Source organism: Callionymus lyra, chromosome 7 (assembly GCF_982586985.1).
Source record: "Callionymus lyra chromosome 7, fCalLyr1.hap1.1, whole genome shotgun sequence".
Taxonomy (NCBI): domain Eukaryota; kingdom Metazoa; phylum Chordata; class Actinopteri; order Syngnathiformes; family Callionymidae; genus Callionymus; species Callionymus lyra.
In genome coordinates this window covers 23,101,039-23,129,004 of record NC_141824.1, presented here as the reverse complement: position 1 = coordinate 23,129,004, position 27,966 = coordinate 23,101,039, and the positions used below count along the sequence as shown (strand labels likewise).

At 37.6% G+C, this 27,966-nt stretch overlaps 1 protein-coding gene and 1 non-coding gene across 4 annotated transcripts; one reads left to right on the top strand and one right to left on the bottom strand.

Moving 5' to 3' along the window:
• Positions 1-83: 83 nt before the first annotated feature.
• Positions 84-27,887, bottom strand: fchsd2 (FCH and double SH3 domains 2). 3 transcript variants are annotated; one of them, XM_087795307.1, is made up of 22 exons: positions 27,701-27,887; positions 23,624-23,721; positions 17,869-17,914; positions 15,494-15,573; positions 14,915-15,059; positions 14,705-14,838; positions 14,455-14,509; positions 14,241-14,369; positions 12,209-12,331; positions 11,866-11,961; positions 11,406-11,480; positions 10,450-10,566; positions 10,123-10,227; positions 9,318-9,407; positions 9,059-9,121; positions 6,918-7,052; positions 6,660-6,743; positions 6,404-6,581; positions 4,455-4,675; positions 3,146-3,335; positions 2,991-3,082; positions 84-2,911 (listed from the first exon to the last, which is right to left on the bottom strand). In XM_087795307.1, exons 1-22 carry the CDS (start codon positions 27,719-27,721, stop codon positions 2,819-2,821), a joined length of 2,370 nt encoding a protein of 789 aa, XP_087651433.1. In that variant the 5' UTR covers positions 27,722-27,887; the 3' UTR covers positions 84-2,818. The 3 variants fall into 3 exon arrangements, with proteins under 3 accessions (XP_087651433.1, XP_087651434.1, XP_087651436.1); XM_087795308.1 differs by lacking the exon at positions 9,059-9,121; XM_087795310.1 differs by lacking the exon at positions 11,406-11,480.
• trnam-cau (transfer RNA methionine (anticodon CAU)) lies at positions 18,367-18,439 on the top strand. Its single transcript has one exon. It is a non-coding gene; the product is annotated as a tRNA-Met (tRNA).
• Positions 27,888-27,966: the final 79 nt, after the last annotated feature.

Genomic DNA, 27,966 nt, shown 5'->3' with positions numbered 1-27,966 from the left:
AGCTGCTTATCACGACACACACACCCCAGTTAATTACACGCGTGTACCTTCACTCGTATTTCAAAAGACAGCTGGACACACAGTCGGTTTTACCATATTTTTTTTATTAATTAACATTTGTACACAATAAATACAAACTTTGTTTTTGTACAGCCAGTATTAATACGCAGAGGACATTTGCACCTTTTATCAATATGTGTCACCATGACAGCTGCTGCTCCATACTGAGGGATGTAAAAAAGTGATAGTATTAAAAAAGATAAAAAAATTAAAATAAACAGGGATATATATACTGTATATAAGGAGAAACTGGTGTACACAGATTTGAAGTCTAATCCACGATAATGACTAATGTGAAAATGAATGTATTATTGAATTTATTAAAGCGTCACTATGTAACATTATTACATTATTATTGTTATTCATATGTCTGTAATTGATAAGTTAATTTTGAACAATCATGTAGTACAACTTTCTGGTATTTGAGTCTTTAAGTTACCAAAAAGATAAATACACAAGAAGCCTGGTTTAGTAAACAATCGCACATGCAGGACGTGACACGACATTGTAGTTAGACTGTTGCAACACCAGGCGGAGCCAGAAACAATGTTTTGAATCCTACGTATTGCTGTTTTATCATGGTGCAATTTAGTTTGAGTCCAGTTTTTTTATTATTATTGCTGACAGGATTGTCTTTTTTTGAATGAGTGACAACATATTTTGAGATTAATTTAACTTGTAACCTTTGTATTTTAAATATAATAAATTATTATTAGGTTTTTATTGAAAACTGGCACAATATTTTTTTCAATTTCTTCTCGTTGTTACGCAAGAGTCACTGCTAATCACTCTTGAACAAGTGAATAGAATCAGAATATTTGTGGCGCACGGAACTGGCTGATTAAAAATCTGATTGTTATTCAGCTAATCTCTCCTCTTCACGTTGAGCAACTTCATATAAAAATCAGTGGATTTGTAAAGCAGATTAAAAACCTCTCTTTAGAAGAGACGGGAAATATGTTCAGCTTGCATCAGAAAAAACCTCTACTCTCCGTGAAACGTACAAATAAATAAAAGTGCTACTTTGCATGTCGGAATTGAAAGTTTAAGATGAAGAAAAAAAAAAGATATTCGTGTCTGTCATGTATGAGCAACAGGAGACACAGAACTGACGGGGCGCCGATTTAAAAAAAGACTTTAGGTGCTCGTTCATGTGTGAATGATCATCAACACGTTTAAAAAAAGAACAGTTCTCAGAGGCTTACAAAGCACTTTGACGACCCGCTGCACCACCGGGCGTAATACAACATGACGTATAGGATTCAGTCATGGCGGAGAAGAAAACAGGAAGAGTGAGAAAAGAGGGATGGCGAGAGGAAATGAGAGCGATAGGGGAGGATCCAGCCTCGCCTTCCTCTCACTCCGTCGCCATCTCTTCTAATCACTCCCACGCCATATTTACAACGTCCCTCCGGAGTAAGACGACCACTATGCATCGGACATTTCATTCAGCGAATATATGAAACACTTTTATAACATTCCTATGACAACAGTAATGTACTGTACTATTACACATTGAATAAGTAGGATGATAAGGAGTATATATGGTGGGGGGAGGGGAGGGGGGGTCACACACACCACCCAGGCTCTTCTGTCGATACTTTACATAACCCTGTTTCTACGAATGTTGTCTCGTTAAGCTCACTTTTGAAGAGTGACTTGGATTTTCATAATGCACTTTAAACAATATTCCTCACTTCATGTATATCAGGGGTTGTAATACATATACTATAAATGGTGGGCCGCAGAATATCATTGCCACGGCCCGCGGGCCACAAGTTTGAAACCCCTGCTATTCATACTAGTTATTTTTTATTTTGTTTTTTCAGTTGACTTCTTCACTTACCTCTCAGCAGTCAAACTATATATTTGCGCGCCTTTTCGTTTACCTTTCATGAAGTGATTGATGTTCTGTTCTTTCCTCATTCACTTGTATGGCTTCTCACCGCTGCTGCTTAAGAACGGCCTTTATGAAAGTGAGCAAATAGTTAAATAACGAATCAACTTTAACGTGACGGTGAGAACAAAATATTTATTATTTATTTATATTGATATGTCTGCAGGATCTTCTTTTTATATGAAGTGATATGAAATGAGCTCCCTGGGGGAGGTATGTCGTGTCCCAGTGCTTCTTCTTTTAATCTAGGCTGAGATAGATCAAGCCAGTGTGCAACATTTTGAACATGATACAAGTCCCATAATGCACTGCAATTATTGACAGTTAAGTGTTTAAGATTAAATGACTTGTTGACTCAATCTGTGATATGTGTAACTTATATTACATGAAATATTCTGTCATCATCCAGAACAACGAGGATCAACTTCTTAAAGTTGTTTTTGGTTGAAATACACATGAATGAAAACATGAATTTTAGTCACGTTAACTTACTTTCATCATGTTCCAAATGTTCAACTCGTCAAAAGTAAGCTTAAGAAGAATCAATAAAGATAATTCAGTGTCGCGCATTGAGCGTCCCTCACCCCCACTTCCTGTCGGCCAACATTCCTCCTCCTCTTCCGTGTGCTCTGGGTCGCTGCTCCATGAGGTTTTTAAGGCGAGAATAGAAAAAGAGGGATGGTGAAGAGGTCCGGGGGTTAGATCCTGCTGAACAGGCTGCTTCAGTGAAGACGCTACTTCCTGTCTGACGTCGACTTGAGGAGAGACGACGATATCGCTTTGTTCGCATCATTCCTCGTCAGAATGTTTTTCTAGATTCCTTATGTGTTATTACTATTCCTGTGTGACCAAGAGCTCGTGTCACACAAGTGTGATCTCCACCTCCTCGGTTTTATCGCCCTTCTCCTGCTGTCGGCGGGGGTGTTGTTTAGGGGGGGGGGGAGCGGCGCGTACCTGCAGAGACACACAATCAACACCGTTAGAACAACAAGCGACACAAACAGATAAAGTGGGAAATGAACAGAATATTTACAGGACGTAGTTTGCTCGGGCCGCCGCCCTCGGGGGTGAAGCGGAGCGGCTGAGAGAATCCTGGAGAGACTGGACTCCTTCCCGTCGTTTGATCTACAAAATATATATTTTTTAAATCGTGACGACGATTAACTTGGAGGATTCCGTGGAACTTACTGTGAGTGGAAAGCGGCCCCTTGTGGGAAGAAGGCAGCGGAGGCTTGTGCTCGCCGTTCAGGGCGACAGACGGCGACCGGGGTAACGTGGACGGCGTGGATGTTTCCGGGCTGGTGAAAGGGCTGATGGGAGGTTTGTCGTAGAGGGGGAGAGGCGGAAGAGACGACGGAAGCTTCACAGATGAAGGAATCTAAAGAGAAGGACAAGTATAAGTCAAGAGTAAATAGAGACAATATGAGAATTGAAGATGATTTCAAAGGTAATAGATTATTATTTTATGCTGTCGTTTCTTTTATTTGAAAATGTTTAGAAGACATTAGTTATCTGGGCAACATGCACCAAGTACCATCATGGAAAACAGGTAGAAACAAACAATCTGGTGGTTCATTTAATCGATGGAGACGGCAGCGTAAAGAATTGACTCATTGCAAATACGGTAAGAAAAGTATAATGCCAGACTTGAAAATAAAGTCAGGCACTGAAGAAGACAACTTGAGTTACTTAGGATAAACAAAGCGACCCATGACCTTTTAGGTCAGTAACTTAACACTAGTGATGGGTTGATGAGGCCTCATGAAATATCATGATACATTGTCTTCATTCAAAGGCCACTAGATGTCACTCTCTGTTTGAAAGTGATGCCAGGTTTCATTGAATTAGTAGGTCAGAGTCAAAGATTTACGACAGAGAGTGACATCTAGTGGTCTTTTAAAATGAAGACACTGTATCATGATACCTCATCAGCTGTTTCATGAAGCTGCATCAACACATCAATACTAAACAATACTGTTACAGGCACTGTTTGGAAATAAGCATTTATTGAATTAAAGGCTTTGTAAATATGCCAAATTCAACCACCAAAAGTTCCTATGTTGGTATAAAAGTGGTAAGGAAGTAAAAAAAAGAGGAAAATTGTGACTTAAAACAAAACAATTTCCTTTACGAATTTACTTTGATGTCACATAAGAAACACATACTTTGCTTTTTTTCCCAGGTTCAGTTTATTTCTATCCGAGCTTTCGACCCTTTTTTGACACAAAGGCTGTTTCATTGTTATGACCAGGCGGAATTGAAGGAAGGGAGAGTCTCCTTCCTGCTGTGCAGCCTTTTGATCGCTCACAACTCACTGATTAGACTTTCAGCCGATGATGACAGATATGCTGATGGTTAAGGGACACTCTTTTTTCTTAGAAGGTCTCAACTGATTAAAGTATAGACAGATTGTGGCACAGGAAGTTTGTTTAACTGCTTAATGACAACAAAAAAAACAACAGAATTTTAAATTGATATAATCTTTGTGCTCCCTCACCTGTGCGTCACCCGTGCCTCCCCCGCCGATCTCTCCGTTTTCTGTTAAATCTTCCACCAACACTGACGGAAAGACGCCCACGCGTCCATTAAGCTCGCCTTCCCAGAAGCCGTCGTCGGTCTGAGTGTCGCGGTTCAGGAGCCGGATCACGGCTCCCTCGGAGAACGACAGCTCCTCGTCCGCTTGGCCTTCGTAGTCGTAAAGTGCGCGCACAAATGCCACTGCGGACACAAGAAGTCGCACTTGAGACACATAAAATACACTTTTGTGATTCTACAATATTTTCTCCAAGACACTTTTGACAGTTTTTTTTACCTAAATCCAGGAAAATTTAACATTTTCCAAGAACCAAACATTTATTCATGAAATAAATACATATAGAAAGACGAACAATAAAGTTAATAATGAGGGGAGAAGTGGAGAATACTTTTTTCACTGTAATCATGTGTCTTTTCTTTCTTTGTTCAAGCTGTGTGGCATCTTGACAATTCATTTCAGAGCTGAGCTAAAGAACAAAAGCCAGTCTTACGTAACCAGCTGGAACATGACCACCATATCTATAATTCATGACGACGACTGCAGGGGTTCTAATGTCGCAGAAGAGATGACAGTCAATTAACTTTTTATGATCCATTCAATTTCTACTTCAATGTTACTACTATAAAAACTAAAGAAGTCATTATATTATCAAATGTTTTTTTGTTACATTTTATTGAAATAAAAATTCTCAAAAGAACCAGACAATTTAAAGTGATATTAAGAACCCTTTCAATTTTTCCTCAATTTCCAAAAGTCCTAAAATAAAATTAAACCCTTTTTTTGTTGTGTCAGTTGTGTGAACTAGAAATATATAATAACATATAACATGTATAAAATGAAATTAGATAAAGATAATGTGAAGCATTTCCACAGGATTAAGTTGCACTTGATTTATCTTATATTAACTCGAGATATGGAGCGTCAGACACAGCTTCAGGTTCAGCCTGAACCTAAAGTTACTGAGTTACTTTTCACTCCCTTTGATAAAGACAAAGCACCTACAAGCTGCCCATGAATAATTAACGTTCACCCGATACAGAAAATCAAAGTCAGTAAACTTAAGCCTCGGTTTACACTGACGGAAAAATCGAAATCTGCTCCCTGTGTGTCTTTCATTCAGTCTGGTTTGGATTCATCAATAATCTTCAAAATCTCGATCCTCTTTTTAACCCTTGAGTTGTCTCTGGGTCACGGTGAACAACGCTTCCAGAAATACATGTTCAGTGGTGGAGGTCTTTCACGTTGACCCAGAGACAACACAAGGGATACCACAAACACATTTGTTCCAGGGCCTTGGGGTCACCTTGACCCTGAGATAACACAAGGTTTAAAAATGACGCTATGTCTGCCATCTGTTGAAGTGGTTTATAATGAATTATTTTTGGTTAATTTAATTTACTTAAGACCAATCAAAATATATTCCGGTTCAAAACCACATGCCTGTTGTGTTTATCACTGCGTTGTCTTGGCCTTTAAAGGTTATTACATTTGCATGTGTTTTTAACTGTGTATTATTTTGTTGTTTAACCACTTTGTGACCCCGGTCTGTGAAAGGCGCTTTATAAATAATAATTGCTTACTTACTAACTTACTTCTTAAGGACCAGGGGCCAAATCCGGACCGCAAAGTCATTTTTATGTGGTCCTCAGAATGATTGGCGAAATAATAAACAATGCGAAAAATGCTCAAGCTGATATAGTGACCTATAAAGTTGTCAGAATTTAAGATAAGATAAGACAAGATAAGGAAGAGAGATTATAGATGTCAACAATAAGAATAAAACTTATGTTTAAGGAGTATTTATATAAACAGTATATATATATATACACATATATGCATTTAGTGTGGTCTGTTTCTGTGTGATTGAGTTGGACCCTCTTATCTACACAATATTGTGAGTCACTTCTTACTGTTTGTGTCTCCGTTGACGCAGCAGGAGTGCATCTCTGGCTCAGTGGAGTTAGAAGACGTGTGCGATCGAGCGTCCAACGTGGCCAGAGACTGAAGCATGCTGAGCAGGCTGTTGGACGTGGGGAACTGAAGGTACTTCTCAGGAACGTAGCCAACTTTCCCAGTCTTATTGCGAGCCTAAAAAATGAAGAAAAAAAACAAAACAATAATTAATGGTTTTGCGTAACGATAACTTGCTTAAGCGTTATCTCCAACCTTGACCCAGTCCTCCATGTCTCCATCCTCAATAACCTCCAACATTTCTTGCTCATCAATGGTTAACTCGTCGGGCTGAGAGGCCTGTAGAAGAACAAAAACATCAATAAACGCTGAAAGATTCAAAGTCTGAGGCGGTTCTTTATTAACCCAAGTGAAGCTTTAAAGCTTGGAATAGGTCCAAGAACTCATTTCAAATAACTACTAAGACACTGACTGCTAACAAAAAAAGTTTGGGGAATAATTAAGATGACAAACCTTGTACGAGTAGAGGACTTTGCAGGTGAGCGGGTAGTTACGCAGAGTCCCCGAAGGACTCGAGCTGCTGTCGTCAAAAACCTCCATGTTCTCCTCACACTCCTCGCCTTCCTCTCTCTCCAAGTCCACCGTGCCCTTTAGCCAGAAACACACAAACAGCCTGATGAAGCCAAATCCTCTGTTGACTATAAGCAATGTGTCGCGTCAGGAATGTTTCCTCGCACACAGAAGTATAAAAAAAAGTAAAACATTATCCATGAAATAAAAATATCTTTGTAGGGAATTATCTAAAATGAAACTTACTCAACGTTTTGTCTGAACCTTTCAATTTCTGTCCTGTCTGAGTTTTCACACCAGCGCTTAGACGCAGGTACAGGTGTATCAGATACACAGGTCCGCCCCTAGACAGTCATATCACTGGCCACAATATAGGTCATGTGACTTTAGCGGTGGAACGATCCATCACACAAGCTGACCCAGTGAAAACAACACAATGTGTGTGTGTGTTTATTCAAGTCTTTTGTGTTGTGTCATCAGATTGATGTTGACACAGTGAACTCCAGAATGTTGCAAAACAAAGCAGTGTAAATGTGTTTGTGTGGTCAATAGTGAGTCTTGTTTTGCTTTTTTTCTGGGATATGAGTGGACCAACAATCCACCTCTGACTATTGTGGGATGTTGGTAGCTTTAATCTGAATGACAAATAATCAAGTTAAAGTTCTTAGAGTCATTTTATAAAAAATACATAAAAGGACAATAAGACAAGATGAATTGCTTCGGCCTCAGTGAGTTCTGAACATTCTTCAGATGCCAGTGCATCTTTAATAGATAAAAACGAGTCATGTTATATACACGCTATGTTTAAAAAAAGACAAAACGTGAAATGGAATGTTTTTAGCATCTATAACGCTTATTATTTTTGGAAAAAAACAAATATCTTTTTCATGAAAATCTATTTTTCAACCATTTGTTCTTAATCCTGTAATTAAACACCATGATCGTGACACGACCTCCTCTTTACATCTTCTCATCCCTCTCGCTGAGACACAACACCCTAATAACACAACCCATCTTCTATGGCTCTGCAGCACATTCTCTCACTTCCTCCCTTTCCTCGTTTTATAGCTTAGATAAAGAAACCAACACTAAAGATGTTATTTTCTATGGTGCAAACTCCATTACCAGGTAAAATGGCAAGAAGGTCGCAAACAACACACACAGTTGAGAAAGTAAAACAGTTCATTACTAATGTGGACATGCATCAACACAACTAACAGTAGACAGATGCAGACACACAATGATCAATGACAACATGTAGTCGACGCTCTGTGTAACCTGATATTAATAGTACAGATGGAAAAATAATAATAAATTCTAATGGCTAAAAATAAACTAGTTGTGTCAAATTATGTGATTGATTAATTAAAGTCATACATATTAATGCTATATTTAATTTGAATTGCATTTAAAACGTTATTGTATTGCACTGCTTTATTAAACAAATATTGTTAAATGTTTTATTTACTTTCTTTTGGTTTAGCAGCCCACCACTAATCACACTGTTACTGTAAAGGAGTGTTCGTCTGTACTTAACAATAAATTACTTTATTAAGCTACCTTTTTTTGTTGTACATCAATCTTTTGATCTGACTTTTTTTCAGTTAGTTTCTCAGCAATTTTGAGGCGAGGTTAAACATGTATTAGATCAATTCATTACAGATGATAATTCATTAATTATTGATCACTAATTTTTTTTTTTTATCTCTTCACACCACTAAGATAAATACAAATAAAGTTAAAGTATAGATAATATTAAATACAGGCAAGACTAATAAAAAAAATGAATGAAGACACATTCATTTTCAACTTTAAGTGATAAACTGGTTGAACACATTTTATTATTTGTTAGTTTAACCAGCTTTTATATTACCTTACGGCTCATTTGGAAGGGTTGCAAGTCTGTGGTCTAGATTAAGATAATTAACTCTTAAACTAACATCACACTCAAAAAGGTCTAACACCATATATTTGCTATCTTCACACTAAAACTCGTGAATCTAGATAATTAATTCAAATTTGATTTTAGTGTGAAGACCGTACGAGACGTCACAAGGCAAACACAGTGAGGGGAGGAGTCTCACCGACAGTGAGGGGTCGTGGGAAGTGTAGCTGGCCCAACGTTCATTCTCTAGCTCCTCCATTACCTACAGCATGCACAGAGAGAGTGGTGGGCTGGTTATACACCTGCTGCACACGCGCACGGACTGTATGGCGGTGCACACGAGCGTTCATGCACACACACACACACACACATGCTGAGCCACGCCATCAAAACTGTCATGCAAACACATGTACAGAATGGATTGTAAGTATAAACACTTCATCATCCGCAGAAGTCACCTGGTTCATTGCACTCTTTAGCCAGGTATCCACGGCAACGCCAACCTGCCTCAGGAGGTCCAGGCGAGCTTCAGCTTTCAACTTTATCGTCTGGCAGAACAGTCGAGGAAAATTAAATGACAGAAATATAATTGAAACATTTGAAATATTGGATAAAGTCTAAAGTCTTTTCAACCCACGACCTATTCATATTTCTGGACTTTGTGTGCCGTACCTCGAGGAGAAACTAGTTTAATTCAACTGTCTATTATTGCTCTACAACAACAGATGAATTTAAAGCAGCCGGCAGTAAAAACACACTTTAGAAAAAAAGGTTTTCCAATTTCGGACAGAGCCATTAGAGGCTGAGATCGAAACAAGAAAAATACAAAAGTTTCGCATTTTTTTTGCACCATATGTAAAATCAAAGTTTACTGTTGTTGGGCTGAATATATTCGAACAAAACAAGTTTTTGTGTAACTGTCACCTTCCTTCAAGGAGAGTATCTGGGATCAAATCATTGCTGTGAAATCGGCAGATTAAATATTCATATTCAGGTAGAAAGGGGAAAATTGAAAACAAGGTCACGTAAAAGAGTCTTTTTAAAACGTGAGATCACACATTTATTTATTTTGCAACTTCGTCAACTTTTTTTCTTCGTCTGTGGGAGTGAATTGTTTAGACATGAGAATAAAATAAAGTGCTTTTCTTGATCACTTTTTGGGGTCTCACTAAACAACTTCTCTTTCTCTCACTATCGACACAAGGATTTTCACAGTTTCCCTCACAGTTCAAGACAGACAACAGAAGGCAGACGCTCACAAACCTCAGCTTTACGTATGTTCTCTTTGGTGTCTTCTATCTTCATCTCCAAATCTGCTCTTCCTTGCTCAGTCGGGGGTAAACCGAGGGTCTCACACTCCTCCAATGACTTCAAAGAGCAAAACAAAACATTAACAAAACAAGTATTGTTTTGTAAAAATATGTATTTTTAGCATTTTATAATAAGCATAAAGGGCTATCAATGTCAAAATCCAACTTTCTAATGTAAATATTTCGGTGAAAAGAGAGTTTTGTACAAACAGAAACATACTGATGAGTACAATAGAGGTCCAAGACACACTTATTTTATCTTGAGAAGACTTCATCTCACCCTCTTGTAATGGATGATGTTCTTGTGTTCTCTTGCCACTCTAGTTGCCCATTTCCGCGCCTCCTTGTTCAGACTATGTTCCTCTGTCGTCCCCGACTCGGACTCCAGTTGTCGACTCTAACGTGGAATAAAGGAGACACTCTGGTGTTAGTTGACAAATAAAAACATGTTCAGATGCAATTTATGAAAGTTTATTCTGACATCATTTATCATCATTATTATTATTAAGGAATTTATGGAACAAACTCCATTTCTGCTAACTATTTTTTCATAATGTAAAAAACAACATGTACTAATTGTCACACGTTATTTTTCATTTCTGATGTTGAAGATGTGAATAAATTGTTTTTGATCACTTTTGATCTACTTGCGGAGTTGAAGTCAATTGAAGATATTAACTTTATCACATCTATACGTGGTATATTTCTCACTTCTACTCCCTTTCCAAGTGTAGATGTGTTAGTGCTATTTTCACGCAATGATAATTGTTTTTCTGCATATTCTTCATCATAATATTTAATCAAAAAACTTTTGCTTGGATGTGTTATCTGTGTTATCGGCATTTTAAAAACACATCTCCCCAGTTTTCATCACAGGAGTCGACAACAATGTTTCTCAACTATTCATCTTTTAAAAAAGATTCAACAAGAACACATTTTCTCTCTTCTTTTGTCTTTGGTGTTACATCCTGGTGTTGCGTCGTTCCATGGTTTAGTTGAAACATAGACCCACTGATAATTGACCAAAGAGCCAAGAACTTAAATGTCTTAAGCTTATCTGTATCTTTTACATTTTCTCAGTCAAGTTCCTTTTGTTGAACATGAATTTCCTCACAAGTTAGTCTCTATTCAGTTAGTGAATGTTAGATTAATGAAAGGCAATTCATTTTTTAAAAACCCTGTTGAATCTAATATGGTAGCCAGGACACGGACACGGACGCTAACAGATGAAACTACCTCTGCCAGGGTCATTCTCATGGCACTGACAGGCGACGGCTCAATGTCCACCAACTGCTGCACCGAGCTCAGGGTCTGGCACCGGACATGCACACACAGAAGCAAGCCCCCCCACAGCACACACACACATTCAAGGAGGGGTTAATGGAAAAAGAGTAAAATTAGAAATGGTTAGCAAAGATTAAGAGACAGTAGAAAGCGGGGAAAGCACGCTAAAAGAGTTTTAATAGAGTTAGAAAATGGAAAGTCTAGATATTCAAACAAGAAAATGACTTCCACACTCAGAATAGGATACAAAAGGCCCTTCCTTTCCGACTCTCCCGCTCAGGTTTTACATACATGTGATCTCTGTCATAATCTAAAAGCGTCTACACCTGAAGACTTTCTCTCCTGATGGACAAAATATATGATTTTCCTTCTCAGAAGGATCCATTTCATCGGTGACGTTTGAGTGCCTCACCATGTCGCAATCGCTCGGCTGGAACTGGAAGTCTTGTGCTTTGTGAAATACTGGATTCTCCTGCATGAACAGCTGTTGGTTGAATTCTTGGATTATCTAAAGGGACAAAAGCAAAAAAAAGATGCACTATTATACAATCTTGAGCAATGGACTGACTCTATTATGGCAGCAAATGTTAAATTAAGAGAATACAAAATATGGAACATAAAGACAACAATCATATCGTATATAAACAATATTGTGATTATTATTATTTTGAATGTAACACTTTCGTATGAACGTTTTCTGATGTGTTCTTTAGGGTAAAACGGTACAAGAAATGGGATTAAAGAGAAGAACTCACCCTGTTGGATTTGTCCAACAAGAACTGGAAAGTGTTGTGAGTGGCTTGAGAGGCTTCTAGCTCGGTGCGACACAGTGCTATCAGGTAGTCTTTGACGTGCTCGAAGATGCTTCCGTCCAAGTCCTACACAGACCGATAGTGTTAGAGGAAAGTGCTGATGAATAAATACATATTAAACATCAAACTAGCAACACAAAAATTGTCATTATATATGATCTTTTCTGTTTGGATTTGAGCTGCTTACACAATCATTTATATTTACACAACTTCCTCTTACTCAAGAACCAGAGAGAAGTGTGTGAGTGTATGTGTGTGCATCAGTGTGTGTGTGTGTGTGTGTGTGATCAGTAAAAGTTCCAACAGCTGCACAGGAAGGTGATGAGGTTCAAATTCCGACACAGAACACACTAACTGTTTTAAATTAAGAACCCACAAGAGAATAGTGGACCATAGAGACACCATTTATAAATTGTCCGATGGAACCGCTGAGACACAAACACAATGGATTATTGAGGAGGAAATGACAACATTAAGGCTGGTCTGGCTGACTTCTTTTCATAAAACCCCCTCATTTCCTCCTCCCAACTCATGCTCCCCTTCCTTCATCCATTTACGGTAGTAGCGAAGTCCAGTGACTCAACTTCCAGAACAAGCCCTTTAGAACAACAAATGAGTTCATGTTCATGTAGAAATGTGCTCATTTAAGATTAGCGACGCAGACTGATGGAGACTGGAGCAAACAGGAAGGAGTTGGAAGCCAACAGCAGGGGGAGCTCTTCGGCAACTCCTGCTACTGCTGCTTCCGTCTCGTCATTGCCAAGGGCAGGAGCTCACTCAGTACTGAGGTGCTCATTGCTGGTACCATTATTAGTCATCTCTCTCAACTCACTTTTCTATTCAATGCAACTCTTGCCTGGGCATGTGCACAAGAGAACGTGTCCGTTACCAACGTCAATGAAAGTTGGTGTGATATAACAAACAACACCCTTTCTCACAGTTTGATGAATGTCTTGGCACTTCCTTTATTACATTTTATATACACCAAAGCAGCGATAAATGCTTCACAAAAAAAAGCCACTAGAATGAATTCAATTTTCAATTAGAAAACAGCTTGCTCTCCTCCAGCACTGTCCCGGAATCTCTTGTACATATTTGTGTATGTGCATATCCCCCTGCAGTAATGTCCTTCTGTCAAGAGGAGCATTGGATCTATTATTCAGGCAGGCTCATAGTAAAAAAGTGTGTTTATAAATGCGACAGGCCGAGGAAGAGTGTGGCATAAAGGCTCAAAAAGAAGGAAGTGGTAAGTCCCAAAGGAAGCGAAAACATGACTCAGAATATCAACAAAACAAGGGGAAATTATGAATAAAATAGGTTTTAAACTCAGTTAAAAAACATAAAAACAACTCATTCATATTTAAGTCTGATTAGATGAATGATCAGTGACACCCTCTCATTTTTGTAAAGTAGACAAAATTAAAATTCTTAAAGTACCTCTTTAAACGTCTTTTAAAAGTGTTTTTTAACATTTGTGTATTCAGCATGTGCTTAAAAATCAAGTGGAAAACTTCCTGACTCGTTCCGTTTGTGGATTAGTATGTGTAGTTAAATAAATAGTATTTGTTTAAAGGCCAGGGCTTATGCTTTACAACTAATAAAACATTATCTTGAACAAATTTGCTAGAAAACATATAGAAGGATGACATCTTCTGTCTCTGCAGGGCTGAAGTTAAATTGTTTTTATTATTTTAGTATTCTAAAGCCATTTACAAGCAGAGTGTAGGGAATGCCCTGCGACAAATCTTAAAAACTGAAATCATCATAGGTTACGGTATCAACATGATCATTATTCTTCTTTGATTTGAGCCAATCATTCCGGCCATGTGAAGGTACTTGGCGGGACGGTTTGACACATGTGCAACACACAGGTGAAAGTCAGATTTTCTCAAATTGTTACTTGTCTCTATAAGTCATTTGAAACACAATTTCTCCTGATGTAGCCTGTGTCAGACAACGTTCAAAAAAGAAATACCTGTATGCAGTGCAGCAGATCCGTGTGGTAGTAACGGTCTTGATGAGCGTTGGCAGCAGCTAATGTGAGCAAGTAGTCATTTCGCGCTTGTGTGGCTTTAGAGTTACAGTCGTTTCTTTTCGCTTTTAGCTGAAAAAGGAAACCCAACAGAGCCGAAAGTGCTTAGTGTACACATTACTACAAGAGGAACACTTTTATTTAATTAATAGCTTACCTTTACACTTGCTTTTTGTAGACTAATTCTTGACTGGAAAATCCCAAGTTTCGACCTAAAAGTAGGACAAAAAAAGTTATTGTAAAATGTATTCTGATAACAAAATAAAGTGTAGAAATATTATTGTGAATGCAATTTTCTGAGAACATAACTTTAAGGATCGATTCTCAACATTTACAATCAAGTGTTAATGTGAATCCATTGTTGACTGAGTCATAGTAAGAATGCAATATTGTCTAGAGGAACGTACTTGGCCTCTATGTCAGCCTTTTCTCGTACTGCGTGGGCCACCTGCTCACAATCGTAGTATTTTTTCTTGGCTTTGGCTAACTCCTTCACAGACTCCTGCAGCTCTGTTTGGATGCCGCTCAGCTGATCCAATGTCTGGGAAGAAAATGAAAAGATCCATGAAAGAAAGGGACAACAGATGGTGAAGGAACCTTTCAAAGCAAACAGTTACCTTCTTTAGCTGCTGCTCTTTGTAGAGTCGAACCGTCTTGGCAGGTTCTGATACTTGACTCTTGTAGTTGTCGCACACGTTGAGCCGTGACTGACTCACCTGCACTGTTCCTTCCAAGTAAGACCTCCATACTGCATATACATTCCTAAATACAGAGAGCAAATCAGAGAGGGTATATCCTGTAATGCAGGGGTGTCAAACTCAATCGACCAAGGGGCCAAAAAGGCTTAGTCGATAAATTGCGGGCCTAACAAAACTTACCTAACTGTCCAAACAGTAAGTATGACTCTTATTGTGATATTCTATTTATTCCTGAAGGCTTCATTTATTTTAGTTATCTCTGTGTTTGTTCTCGTCAATCAAACACACACCAAGCCAATCATTTTCCTTTAACATTAGTTTTACTTATATTGGAAGTCTCTGTATAGTATGTATAATACAGCATTTTGATTTATGTTTAAAATGTTATTTTTTCAGGTTTAATGTTGCACATATGTACCTCAGCAAATACTGAATCGTACACAACATTTGTCTTCACTAAATTGTTATTAAATGATACAAGAGTAAAAGAAAACCCACCTATAGTCTGTTCTCTGATCATCAGGGTTGATCCCAGGCCAATCCCGCTTTAAATATTGACTTGCTAATTTCTGTAGAGCCTGGAAGAAAGACGTTAAATAAGATAAACAATCAGTTTTCTTTTTATTTAAATAAGTCTTTCAGTAGGCACAAAGAAAGAGATGACCTTCACTTTCTTCACTAGGTCAGTGTGTCAGTAGAGCTACTCAAGAACAGGCCTCTTAAGATGTTACCAGCAGAACAAAACAGATGAATTGCTTAGAATATATTACATTAATCTACCCTAAGAATGACCAAGAAATCTCCCCAATCTTTAGTTTTATTGAATGAAACCTCATGGATTTTCTTAGCTGTGATTGTACTTTGATTAGCATCAATGCTAGCACACGTTTGCAATCCTGCCTTATTCGTTGCACCGATATAGATCATCACCTTCCTTGCATTCTTAGCTCTCCATCACACTCCCTCCTCCAGGGTTATTCTGCTGCAGCGCATCATCCTGCCACTCTCTGCTGTCATCACCTGACAACCACCTGAACAATGTGTCGCCCCAGCAACTCAATCTACCCTTTCCTGTGTGGTCTAGGATATGTGGAAATACCACTACTGTAAGAAACACTCACACACATCCTGTTTGTGTAATCAGATTGAGGAACTGCTCAGACGGCAGGATTTCTCTAGGAGTCTCTAGGTGTATGTGCGGAGATGAACCACGCTGCCAAACATGCATTGGTTCTGGCTGTCACGATGTTTGTCAGCAGCTGCTGTGTCGCAGTAAAGCACTCAAATACGAGTTTATCTTATGACCTGCGAGAATTTTTGGCGCATTGCATAACTCCCAAAAGCACGGATGTATAGTTCCAGCCCAAGCTCCAACACTCTCTCGCCACGCTCTTGAATCAATATACTTGATTTGTCTCCTGTCTCTTGCTATCTGCACTTCTATTTGTGAGGCTCTTGTTCATGTTTGAGATGCATTTACTAACCTCATGTCTGAGGAGCGGAGAAAAAACACTTTACTTACGAATACTTTAAGAGTATGAAAGTTGCTGCAGACTTCAAAATGATATCAATTAAATAAATCCACAACTATACAATATACTATGCACTATACATATAGTATACAAAACATGGGACAACTCCATGTTACAATAACAACCATCCATCTTTTTTTTTATTAAACACTTTCACTTGGAAAATGCATAAAGTCACTGTCACCTGTATCTTAATTCAATCTTAGCCACAGAAGTAACTTTGCAACACACCTTTTTTTGACACAATTGTTATAATCATTTGTCAAACAAACCCATTAGATGCATTTCCGTCAACCAACCAGTGTCTCATTACCAGAGAGTTGAGCTGATAAGTGGATTACAGGCGTCGGATGAAACATTATAAACAAGTGGCTCCCTGATTAAAAAGACGAAGCAAATATTCCAATTTTCTTTTATCACGTTAAACGAAACCCAATCATTCCATCTTAATTCATCACGCATGCATAAAAGACAATTTCACAGGCAGAAATCGTTTTTCCTTTCAAAAAGAGGAGCAAGGAAGTTGTTAATGGCCTATTACTAATAAAAAAGTGTAATAGATCGATGACGCACCCAGCAATTTAAAATATGTCTAATTATCCCAAACTGATTTCGCTGTGAGAACATATGGTTTCAATACATGAACAACTCAACTTTTTAAAGTTGTATTTTCTAAGAATACCCATGTCTTAGATCACTGACAAACGATTTTAGAGTTAAGGTCAGAAAATGAGAAGCCAGAGCAAACAGTGAGAAAGACAAACATCTGCAAGTAACCAAAAAGGAATGTGGGAGGTTTAACAAAAATCAAGCCTGTAGAACACATGTGAGATTTAATTCCTTTACTTCTTCTTTGTTTTGTGTCGTTTCCTATCAGCAGGTCAGCCTCCCCCGTGACGATCCTTTTCCCTAGTCCTCTTCAAGTCCTTCTTTCCTATATCCATGAACTTGATTTGTCATCTTCTCCTTTAATCTGATACTTTTATTCTCCAACATCTTACGACACATCAGAGTCTGGTATCAATAACTGTTTCTCAGCCCACATGTGCAGCCTCTCTTACATCTTTTTCACTCGGAATGAAAATATGATAATCATCAACTTTTCTAACTTAGATTCTTCTGTTCTCTAAACCAAACGTCGTGGCCACTCTCACTTCTTTCTATAGAGATTCCTATATACTATACGAAGAGCATCCCAACAGCTTTATATCCTCCTGTGATCTCTGACCATGACTTTGGATAATTGATCTCAAATATATAGAAAGTTAACCACCTCTTCTTCCCATGAATTCACTGATCCTCTACATTCACAAGATGGTTATAGAGAAGATCCAGTTTTACCTGAGCGTAGTCCCTCTCCAGCTGACCCTTCTTCAGACTGTAGCTCCTGAAAGAAAACAAAGACTCATTTAAATGATTAAAATCCATGCTATTAAAAATATCTTCTTGTTCCTTGATATACATAGAAACATAAATGCGTTACAAATGAATGTTTTCTGTTCAACTGAGCGTAGAGGGATAAAAAAATGTGGTAAAGCCTAAACTAATATAATGTTTTTTGATTTTACACAGAAATAATGTCTTATGGAAAATTAAATGTCACTTACTTACTCTTGTTATAATACATTCAGTTACATATGAATTGGTCATTAATCATTTCCTTTATTTATTGTGTATTTAAAAAAAAAATGCTTGTTACTTATGTAATGTAATGTATCAACGATAATAATAATAAAAGTTTTAAAAAAATTTAAAAAAACACCGGTACAGCCGTAAACCCCTCCAGCTGACGTCACAGCCCCTCCCCACTATGTTTGTCAATGTGTTGAGTCGCACCAGGCCTCGTTGGCGCAGTAGGCAGCGCGTCAGTCTCATAATCTGAAGGTCGTGAGTTCGAGCCTCACACGGGGCTGATCTTTTTGGGGGGGAAATAATTGCTATGCAATGGAGACTTGATGTTTCAGTCTTTAGCACAAGATGTGATTTGTTTGTAAATCACACAACCATAACATAAACTGTGCTTATAAACTTTATTTGCAATGCCCAAAATAAATGTTACATCATTTGACATAATCTTCTATGAATGCAAAAAAGTGCATTTTATTGTTATTATTACGCACATATTATAGGTTAACTTTCTGAATTAAATTACTAAATATGTCGAGCATATTCTTTATTGACCATTAATATTAAGACTGCATGACAAACTTTTGTTCAAAACAGTTATTGCGTGCTGATACAAGGTGTCGCTCAGTTTATGTGCAGCATAAGAGAATTCTTCATGTCCTCACCACTACTCTTAATGTCAACAATGGCTCCCCAGAATAATCAATAGTGTTGTCTTTTCCACATGCCCATTGTTAACTCTTTGGGCAGTTACAATGGGTGTGAAGAAGCACTCACTGCTCTACAGGGACGAACATGAAACAAATTGCACCCGACATAAGTGTTTAGAAACAAACACGCAGTCAGTCGATGTTATGATCAAGAGCTTAATTTTCTTTAAAACATCAGCTGGACCCACACATGTTCGTTTTATGTTACTTGTATTGATGTCATTGATATTTTAAACCCATATTTATGTAAGATACAAGTAAGGTATTTGTGAAGTGAAGGCAAAATAATAGATAAAATTTGAATTTTATTGAATACAACCTTTATTTAGTTTTAACACTGTGTTTAAAGCTTTATGACTTTACTTGTGAATGACACTTAACACTCCTAATTCATATCTTATTATTCATAATGTTTTAGAGAAACAATGACAATGATGTCACAACACGATCTGGAGCTTATAATCCATGTGTTTGTGTCTTCTCGTTTAAACTATTGTAACAGTTTATTTTGGTGTCTAAACAAGAAGGAGCTGTCTCGCCTGCAGTTAATACAAAACTCTGCAGCGAGAATTCTGACCTGCTCTAGTAGAAGAACTCACATTTCACCAATCCTTATAACTCTTCACTGGCTGCCAGTTTCTTTCAGGATCAATTTTTAAAATTCTGGTTCTTACTTTCAGATCTATTCATGGTCAAGCTCCTCCTTACATCAGTGATCTGATCCAGCCTTACACCCCAGCTCGGGCTTTTAGGTCTGTGGATCAGAATCTACTGATGGTTCCTGAACACGCATCTTCATCATACGCTCCTAAGCTTTGGAACGATCTTCCTCTCCCTTTGTGTTTGATGGATCTACTGACTCCCTCAAGAAACATCTTAGGACATTTTTATTTGTGCAGGCTAGTTTCTGGTACTTCCTGTGTTTGTCTTATGTGTCTTGGCCTTTTAAAGTATACATTTGAACTGTGTATTGTTTTTGATTGTTGAAGAACTTTGTGACCCTGGTCTAGCAGGCACTTAACAAATAATCTTTACTTACTTACTTTCAACAGTAATGCAATTTATTTCCCTTCATTTAAACGTTGTATTTATAGGGATGGACAATAATGCGAATGATTTCTTACAGCAATGTGGTATCAGACTTGGAGGACCAAAGCTGTACCAATAGGAACCCTTTTTCACTCATCAACTACTTCAAATTGTGTTTATTAATTTGTTGTCCCCACTTAAAATGTGACTTTTACTCGTATGTTTTTAAAAACTAAATACAGGTTGTAAAAAAAGGGTATTTATCCTTAACAACCCAAAATGTTTACATATTTCATTACCAATTATTTTAATGAGAAGAAAAATGTTTTTTTTAATAACGATATTATTTAAATTCTTGTACTAGGACATGAAAAAAATATAATGTGCCAGTTCAAAATAAAAATAAAGGGGTCGAAGTGAAGTGTCCACATAGAAACTCCACGTTCAAAGTTAGGGAAGAGGGCATCCACAGACAGATAAGAGTAATGACAGACTGGAAGTGCAGACAGTATAATTACAGCCAGTTCTCTTAACCCCAATTACAGAACTGAATGAAGAGCTGCTGCCTCACATTATCTTTCTCACGTTGTTGTTTCAGTGAACTGCTGTCTGGATTAGAGGTTAGCAGTTGTCGGAAATACACTGGACGTGTTCAGTGTTTTGAGGTCCCTGCATTTTTAGGTGTAAGATAAATGTTGAAAGATCTATTTACATCAACACGTCAACAGCGTGTCAAACTGGGAGACGCAAGTTCAGGGCTTCCATTTTTTTAATTGTCGGCTACAAAAAACGCGTAGGTAAACAATGTATTTGACCCAGGAAGCTACTTAAAGGAATGCTAGTTTGATACTAGACCACTACTTTTACATCTTTCTTCAGCAGACTTCCAGAACCATAAACACTTGTCTAGCAGCAGGCTTCATTTGTGCAGTAGGCAACACGCCAGTCTCATCATCAGAAGGTTTCCTTTAGACCCTTACTGGACTTATTTATATAAAGGTTAAGTAATTGGCAAGCCAAAGGTCCAGTTTCATCAATGTTGTGTTGTCCTTGAGCAAAACTCTCAATCTTTAATTTCCACCCAGCATTTGGCACCATTGACTTTCATGGAAGTAAAGAGTTTAGATAAAATCTTCATGATTTATCGTTTCATCTCAGCACACTTTACTGGAGGTAGTTTATTCTTTTAGATTGAGGCAGAGAAAGAGGATCAGTGAAGTGAAGTCTCCAAAGATGGAGATAACAATCAAAATACTGTGGCCAAGTTATCACCTTTATAACGTGCTTCAAAGCCATCAATATTAAGCTTACGGCTGAAGCAAACAATTACTGAAGTAACAATGAATTCCACTCCTCCGCTCAAATCTTAATCAATGATATTTTCCTCCGGTCTTATAGTGTTGCTCGTCCTTCTTTCCCTTAGAAGCAGTCCATTAACTCCGTGTGTGTGTATGGTGTATGTGTGTAACTGCATAGTCGATTGGCTGTGTCAGCAATGTGCCCAAAGACACAACCAGAGTGTGTCAGACAGCAAGCAAGATTTTAAAAGAACATGTGGCGTTCTTTGACAAAAAGGGCAAGAAAAAAAGAGAATTTCCAATTTTGGTCAAACACTGAGGGTTGTCACGCAGTGTCATCAATTCCAGAATATTCTACCTCCAAGGAATGTATAGTTTTTGTCTACTCTGAACGTAATATTAATAGTGTGTTGAAGGCAGTGTAAATAAAAAAATGAGTCAAGCACGTATACACAATAAATCAAAAGGACATATGTTGATAAGGGGTTAAGTTGGAAATAACTTATTTTCCACATTTTCTTTTGTTCATTCATTGAAATTTAAGTATATAGTTATAAGGATCTAAAGTGGGGTCCAATATTAAAAAGTGATTGAAATTAGCAGGATGGGTGTCTTTTAAATACAAACAAATAACATTAGAAATGTATTTTTATCCATCAACAACAATCATTATAGTAAGGAGTATTTACTAAAAGATGATTCTAAATTTAACTCAATCATTTTACTGAAACTATGATCAAATATTCCACCAGTGTACGATGGAAAAACATGATCATTCATCTACATAAATAGCAATATCCCCCTCCTACACTATATTCACGATGAACAAAGGATTAAACATGGATTTAATTACAAAGCATTATGGTTTGAATGCTCAACATTACACAGTGAATTAAGCAAATTTGATAAACTGATAAAAAATGAGGATGCTGATATCACATGATATAATTAGATAAAGTGATGTTCTTTTTAATCTAGAATATCTTCAGAGAAGATTTGGCACAGAGTAGTATCTTAATTTGAAGCGTTATGCAGTTGCCTTTCATCTTTCCATGCACTGAAAATACATACAAACGCCTTAAGTTAGAATTAAATAGTGATACACACCAAACTCTGTTCAAATGGGAAGTATACAACAAGCGTACATATGGAAAGTAGGTGAGATATGCAGCTGTTGGGGGCAGTGGGGCTACTATTGTGTATACTTATATATATATATATGGACAGGCTGGTTTGAGTTTTTGAACATGCTAACAAACGTTGTCAGCGAAATCTTCCTATGCAAGCATGTGTGCATTATTCAGACATAAGTGTAAAGGGGCTTTAGCTGGATTGAGGACACCAAGTTAACTCTGCGTGTCCAAAAACTTGTCTGTTTTTCCCGTCTTGCACTTTCTTTCATCTTACTTAAGCAGAAATCCAGACCCAGAGGATTAGACGCTCTAACCTATTTTGCTTGTATTCATTCACTGCTATTCATCATTGGCTCAGTTTATTTTCATATTTCCCGACACATTCCTGTGTATGTGTTGATTTTAATAAGCCTGTGGATTCATTAGGGTAAATAGCACCAGAGCCGCTTTGAGGATTTAAAATTCTAAATCTAATGTTAGCTTCACACCAGAAACACTGTTTTTTCCCTCCTGACACGGAGTAAAAAAGTAACATCTGGGCATCTACAATATGGAGCCGGAAATAAATGTACTTTTCTTCACTGTTACCGATACTTTTGTGCAAGAAAAAAATAAAGAGAAATGTGTCTCAAAACAACAACCCCTGCTGCTTCGTGACTATCCAATGACAAAGCTTTATTCTTCTCATCAAATTTGCTTCTTACTAGACAGCTTGGGTATAACATTATAAGCTGATAAAGTGTGTGTGTGCTTAAAAAAAAAGAAAAGTCCCTTTGAAGTAATGATTTGAATTTGGGATCTTTTAAGTAAACACGCTGATAAGAGATAAAGCTGCCTGGAACACCATTCAAGAAGATATTTATGAATGTGAGGGAGAAAATATGCTGCGAGACAGGATGCAATCATCAAGGCTTTATGTAAGACAGTTTGCTGTCATAAATAATTAACGTTCATCCAACAGAGAGAAATTGAACATGAGAAAAAAAAAACAGATTCTTCTGTGGCCAAATCCAGGAGGGATTAGTTCCAGACACAAACACATGTCATGAGTAAACGCAACAGAGCCCCAAAAAAACTGAACGAAATCTGAGACTGCAACAAAAAAAAAATGGAATATAAGAACATATGAATAACGTTTGGATGACAGGGAGACAGATTATGAATTATATAAGAGAAGGAGGGGAAGGAAAAATAAAAACAGGCTGCAACAGGAAATTCCTTAGTCATTATCTGTCTGTGACTTTCGTTATTACAAAACTCTGCTCAGCCTTTCTTTGCATTGCTTTTGAAAGAAGCATACCTCATATCCTCCAGCAGGTCGCATTCAGTCTGATTTTTAAAGTGCAGCCGTGTCATCTGGTCTGTGTGTGTGTTTTTCAGCTCCTGTGTCACTTTGACCTGGAGAGAAAAACAATTAAAAACATGTTACATCAATAAACATCACACTGAAGCCATTATATTAGTAAAACAGCATTAAGTCTGGTATGTCAACATTCTTGACCATTCTATAGGAATATTTCTGGCTGATAAATGCAGGAAACTGGAACAAGAACTTGAGTTAATGCCATCATTTCAATATTAAAATTGTTTGATATGTTATTATTGCCTTGAGTTTGTCCTTGTATATGGATGTATCACAAAGGTTAAAAAGGAAAAAGAAAAATCAGCAACGTTTATGGACAGAATAAGTTCATTTGTGTCATATAAAGGCACTTTTCTGTACTCAAATTGACATAACTTATTGTAAATAGCAAATATCATTCAGGATACTCGTCCCTCATGTGATGCCGTGTTTAAAGGCAACATTAAGAGGACAAGATGACTTAAGAGTTTGAGTTACCTTCGTTTTCAATGCGGTCACAACTGACTCAGAATATCAACAACAGCAACTAGTATTTATTTATTTGGCTTCTTAAGTTCAAAATAACTGATGAAAGGAACAGGTATCTTCTGTAACAAGACATTACGCTTTCTTGATTTGAGACCTACCATTCTGTGCGTGTGTTTGGATCGAACATCATAAAATGAACAACATGAAGACATTATTACACGGCACAAATCCCTACAGTCATTTACTAAAAAATGTAATGATGATTACCTTAACAAAACATTTGTAATAACCACGGAGCAAAACCCTGCACTCATATGAGAAAAAGCCCACCTTGAGTGCTGGATATAAACAAGTGAGCAAACAAAAAGACAGTTAAGGTCGGGTGACGTGTCAGGAAATTTCCATCAGCTAATCCATCAGAGTAACACACTGAGTAAATTCACAACTTTTTATTGACTCAAAATAATATGTTCGACACTGGCACAGACAAACACATGTTGACGTACACAGCAGAAGGTTTTCTTTCAAGAGGCGTTAATGAAGATAAGCAAGGGAAATTTGTATGTGGGAAAATTGAAACTTGAAAGCTAGTTGTTTGAGATCAGGGCACCCATTTTGACACTGAAAATTACTTAGTGTAAATTGGTTCTACCATTTAAAAATCATAATAACAGTCAAATTACACTCTTTATCTTTGATGACATATTATTATGAGAAAAAAGTACAGTACTTTCATTGAGGACACTGATCACATTCATGATTATAATGAATTAAGGCGACAGGAATCACATAAAAACACGACATAACTTGTTGTTAATAAGATGTTCACAGGATCCCACGGGGCTAACTACCTTCAGTGGCCCCAGGTCTATATATATTTAAATAACTTGAAAACACTCCCTTACATAGTAGATACTATAGTAAATAGACGGCCTATTGACTGCATGTATTTGATGTATCATATTTCCTGTTGGAATAAAAATGAAATCTTCATGTTTTTCAATCATCTTCTGTATGAAAAAAGGGTTGATCTGAGTGAAATGTTTTTGTTCTGATAAAAGATTAAGCTGATCCACACAAGGGAATTGTGTGTGATGGTAATATATGACACGTCCATGAGGATTTATCAGAGAGTGAGGGAGTGAGCTGACATTTTAATGGCATGAGAAGCTGAAGTAGAAGCATAAATCAATAACCAGGAGGATTCATATGTGGAAAAAGTTTAATCATAAGCGCATATACAACAAGTCATCTATAAGATAAACTTGATTCAGCCGCACTATCACATCAAAGACTTATCTCTACACTGACATTAGACTCCTGGACTATTAAAATACGATCTATTACTATGAAACGCAAATACAAGTCACAGAGAGAAGTCTTTTCCCAGGATAGCATGCTACGAAAGCTGCATTCCACGCACACCAAGTCACTCATAGCTGTTCTATTTCCCAAATGTATTAACCCACCAAGGCTACAATTCAACGTGTGCCAGAATGAAGGCCAAACTTAGTTGGTGTGGACATGTCTAGACAAGAGACAGAGGTCAAGTTGAATAAAGAATGTTTGAAGCGAAGTTATGTGCTGAAGGGAAAGAAAACAAATGAGGTAGGAGGACATGAAGTTGATAGGTGTGACAGGTGACTGTGGAAGCTGTGCAAGATAAGCTACTTGCTGTGATGTCTCCTAATGGGAAGGAATGAAAGACAAAGAGGGAGATAAAGGGTGAATTTTCTGAACAACGTTTAACCTGGTTGCAGCTGAAATGCACTGATGTGATGAAAAATCTCAGTGAGAATATAAAAATATGGAAATATTAGAAAATACAAAGAGGACATAAGAAAATCACTTATAGAGTAAATATATACAGCACAGGGATAGAAAAATGTGAAATATGTTGTAAGTATTGAAGAAATTGATTGACTGCTCACTTACAAATGATAAACAAACAGTATATTTAGTGGCTTTAAAAGACACCTGTGAGTAAGAAAAGCTAAGTATAACCATCAATATTGACAGAGGGATATTCATCATCATGGAAGTCTGACGTGAGTATTTAAAACTTATTATTATTTGGACCTTTTCAGAATCAGAAACTTTTATCGCCAGTGCTGTTAATACAACATAGGATTTTCTTTGTGGTGGCTGTACAGTTAAATAAAACACAAATATATTATTTTCAGGTTTCATATTTTCAGTCAGTGATACCTAAAGTGAGACTAATTTGCTATTACATCAACCCTTTGGGTCAAGGTGACCCGGTGGCCTAAAACAAACGTGTTTGTAGTATCTCTTGTGTTGTCTCTGGCTCAACATGAAGGCATATGTATTTATGTAAGCCAGGGAGGTTGTTCACCTTGACCCAAAGGCAATACAATAGTTCATTTTCTTTTTGGATACTATACAATAGAAATGGTGTGTTTTTGAGCCACATTATCTACTTTATGTATTTAAACTTGTTAAAATATCTCCACATTATTTGAGGTTATATTTTTCTTAATATGGAGATCAAACGCTCACATAGTGACGCTACAATAACTGTTACACCAGATAATGAAGTATTACTATCCAACAGCCAAGATAGAGATTTCTCTCATCCCTGGTGCTCACTGGCAGTGTTTCAACATCATTAATTTTATTTAAAGTTTCTTTTTATTATCTTGGAGCCGTTCTCCCTGTCGTAGAAATAAATACATCCATGTTTAATGAGAAGACAGCTGACACACCAAAAGATGCTGTCTCTGAGGTGTGTGTGTCTTGTGATACAACAAGTTCAAGGGCAGCCGGTGCAGAAACCTGGAGCATATAAATGGCACTGAGGGAATATGTGACAATTAAGAGAAAAGTGTGCAGAGGTTCTCACAGTAGTAATTGCTTCTCGTCCATCTATTTCAGGAAAACACACACCCAGACACACACACACACACACACAGACGCATCACATTCACCAGGCTTCAGAAGACGTTGTTGTTTTCTCAGCCAGTACTTGATCAATAAATCACTATTAAACATGGCTATACAACCGTGCTGTGCGAATGTGTGCGTGTCTGTGTGTGTGTGTGTGTGTCTGAGAGTGTGTGTCAAATCTAAGAGAACAGTTGTGTGTTATTGACCTCATACGATGAACAACCAAAGACATTCAATAATAGTGTTGATGCTACATTTTCAATGTATTATACTTGTAAGGAAAAAAACAATTGGAGGAAGTGATTATCTTTACATCACAGTCCAGTATAAAAAGCACAAGATGACGTTTTGTGACTATTTAAAAATATATATATAAATAAATACCTATGTTACGAGATCCTGACGTTTCCTGGCTAGACTGATGCATCATAATGTCACCGGGTTATTATTAACCTAGCTAGCGAACACTGCTAATACTAGCTAGCAAATCTATCTTCGATAGCACTAAAAATGAACTCATGCGTGCCTTTAAGACGCCTTTTCAAGATGGAATATCTGTGTACATGTGGGAGGCTCGTACCTGTCATTGTCTGAACCGTCCAGCTCAAACATAACGGGCTCAGGAAATCACAAACTCACCTTCCTCGGCGGCGGCTGCATCTTGAAGCATTGACATGAATGGTGTTTCCTCGGTGGTTACGTTGTAAATCCAGTGGTTTTCTGCGTCCAATATCCTCACGTTAAGAGCTGAATTTGACCCCTCGTGTGTGTTGTGCTGTGTACTGTACGGTGTTGTTGTGAAGCAGGGGGAACAGCGAGGGAAAGAGAAATGGGGGGGATGGCATTAACGGGGAACCCCTTTGCAAACGTAGGCACACGGCGCCCCCGTGCGGTAGATCCCGGGA

Coding starts and splice junctions, on each gene's coding strand:
- fchsd2 (XM_087795307.1), bottom strand. CDS start 27,721: ATGCAGCCGCCGCCGAGGAAG. Junction 9,122..9,317: donor TAAAGAGTGCAATGAACCAG/GTGACTTCTGCG, acceptor TGCATGCTGTAG/GTAATGGAGGAGCTAGAGAA. Junction 6,744..6,917: donor AAGTCCTCTACTCGTACAAG/GTTTGTCATCTT, acceptor GTTCTTCTACAG/GCCTCTCAGCCCGACGAGTT.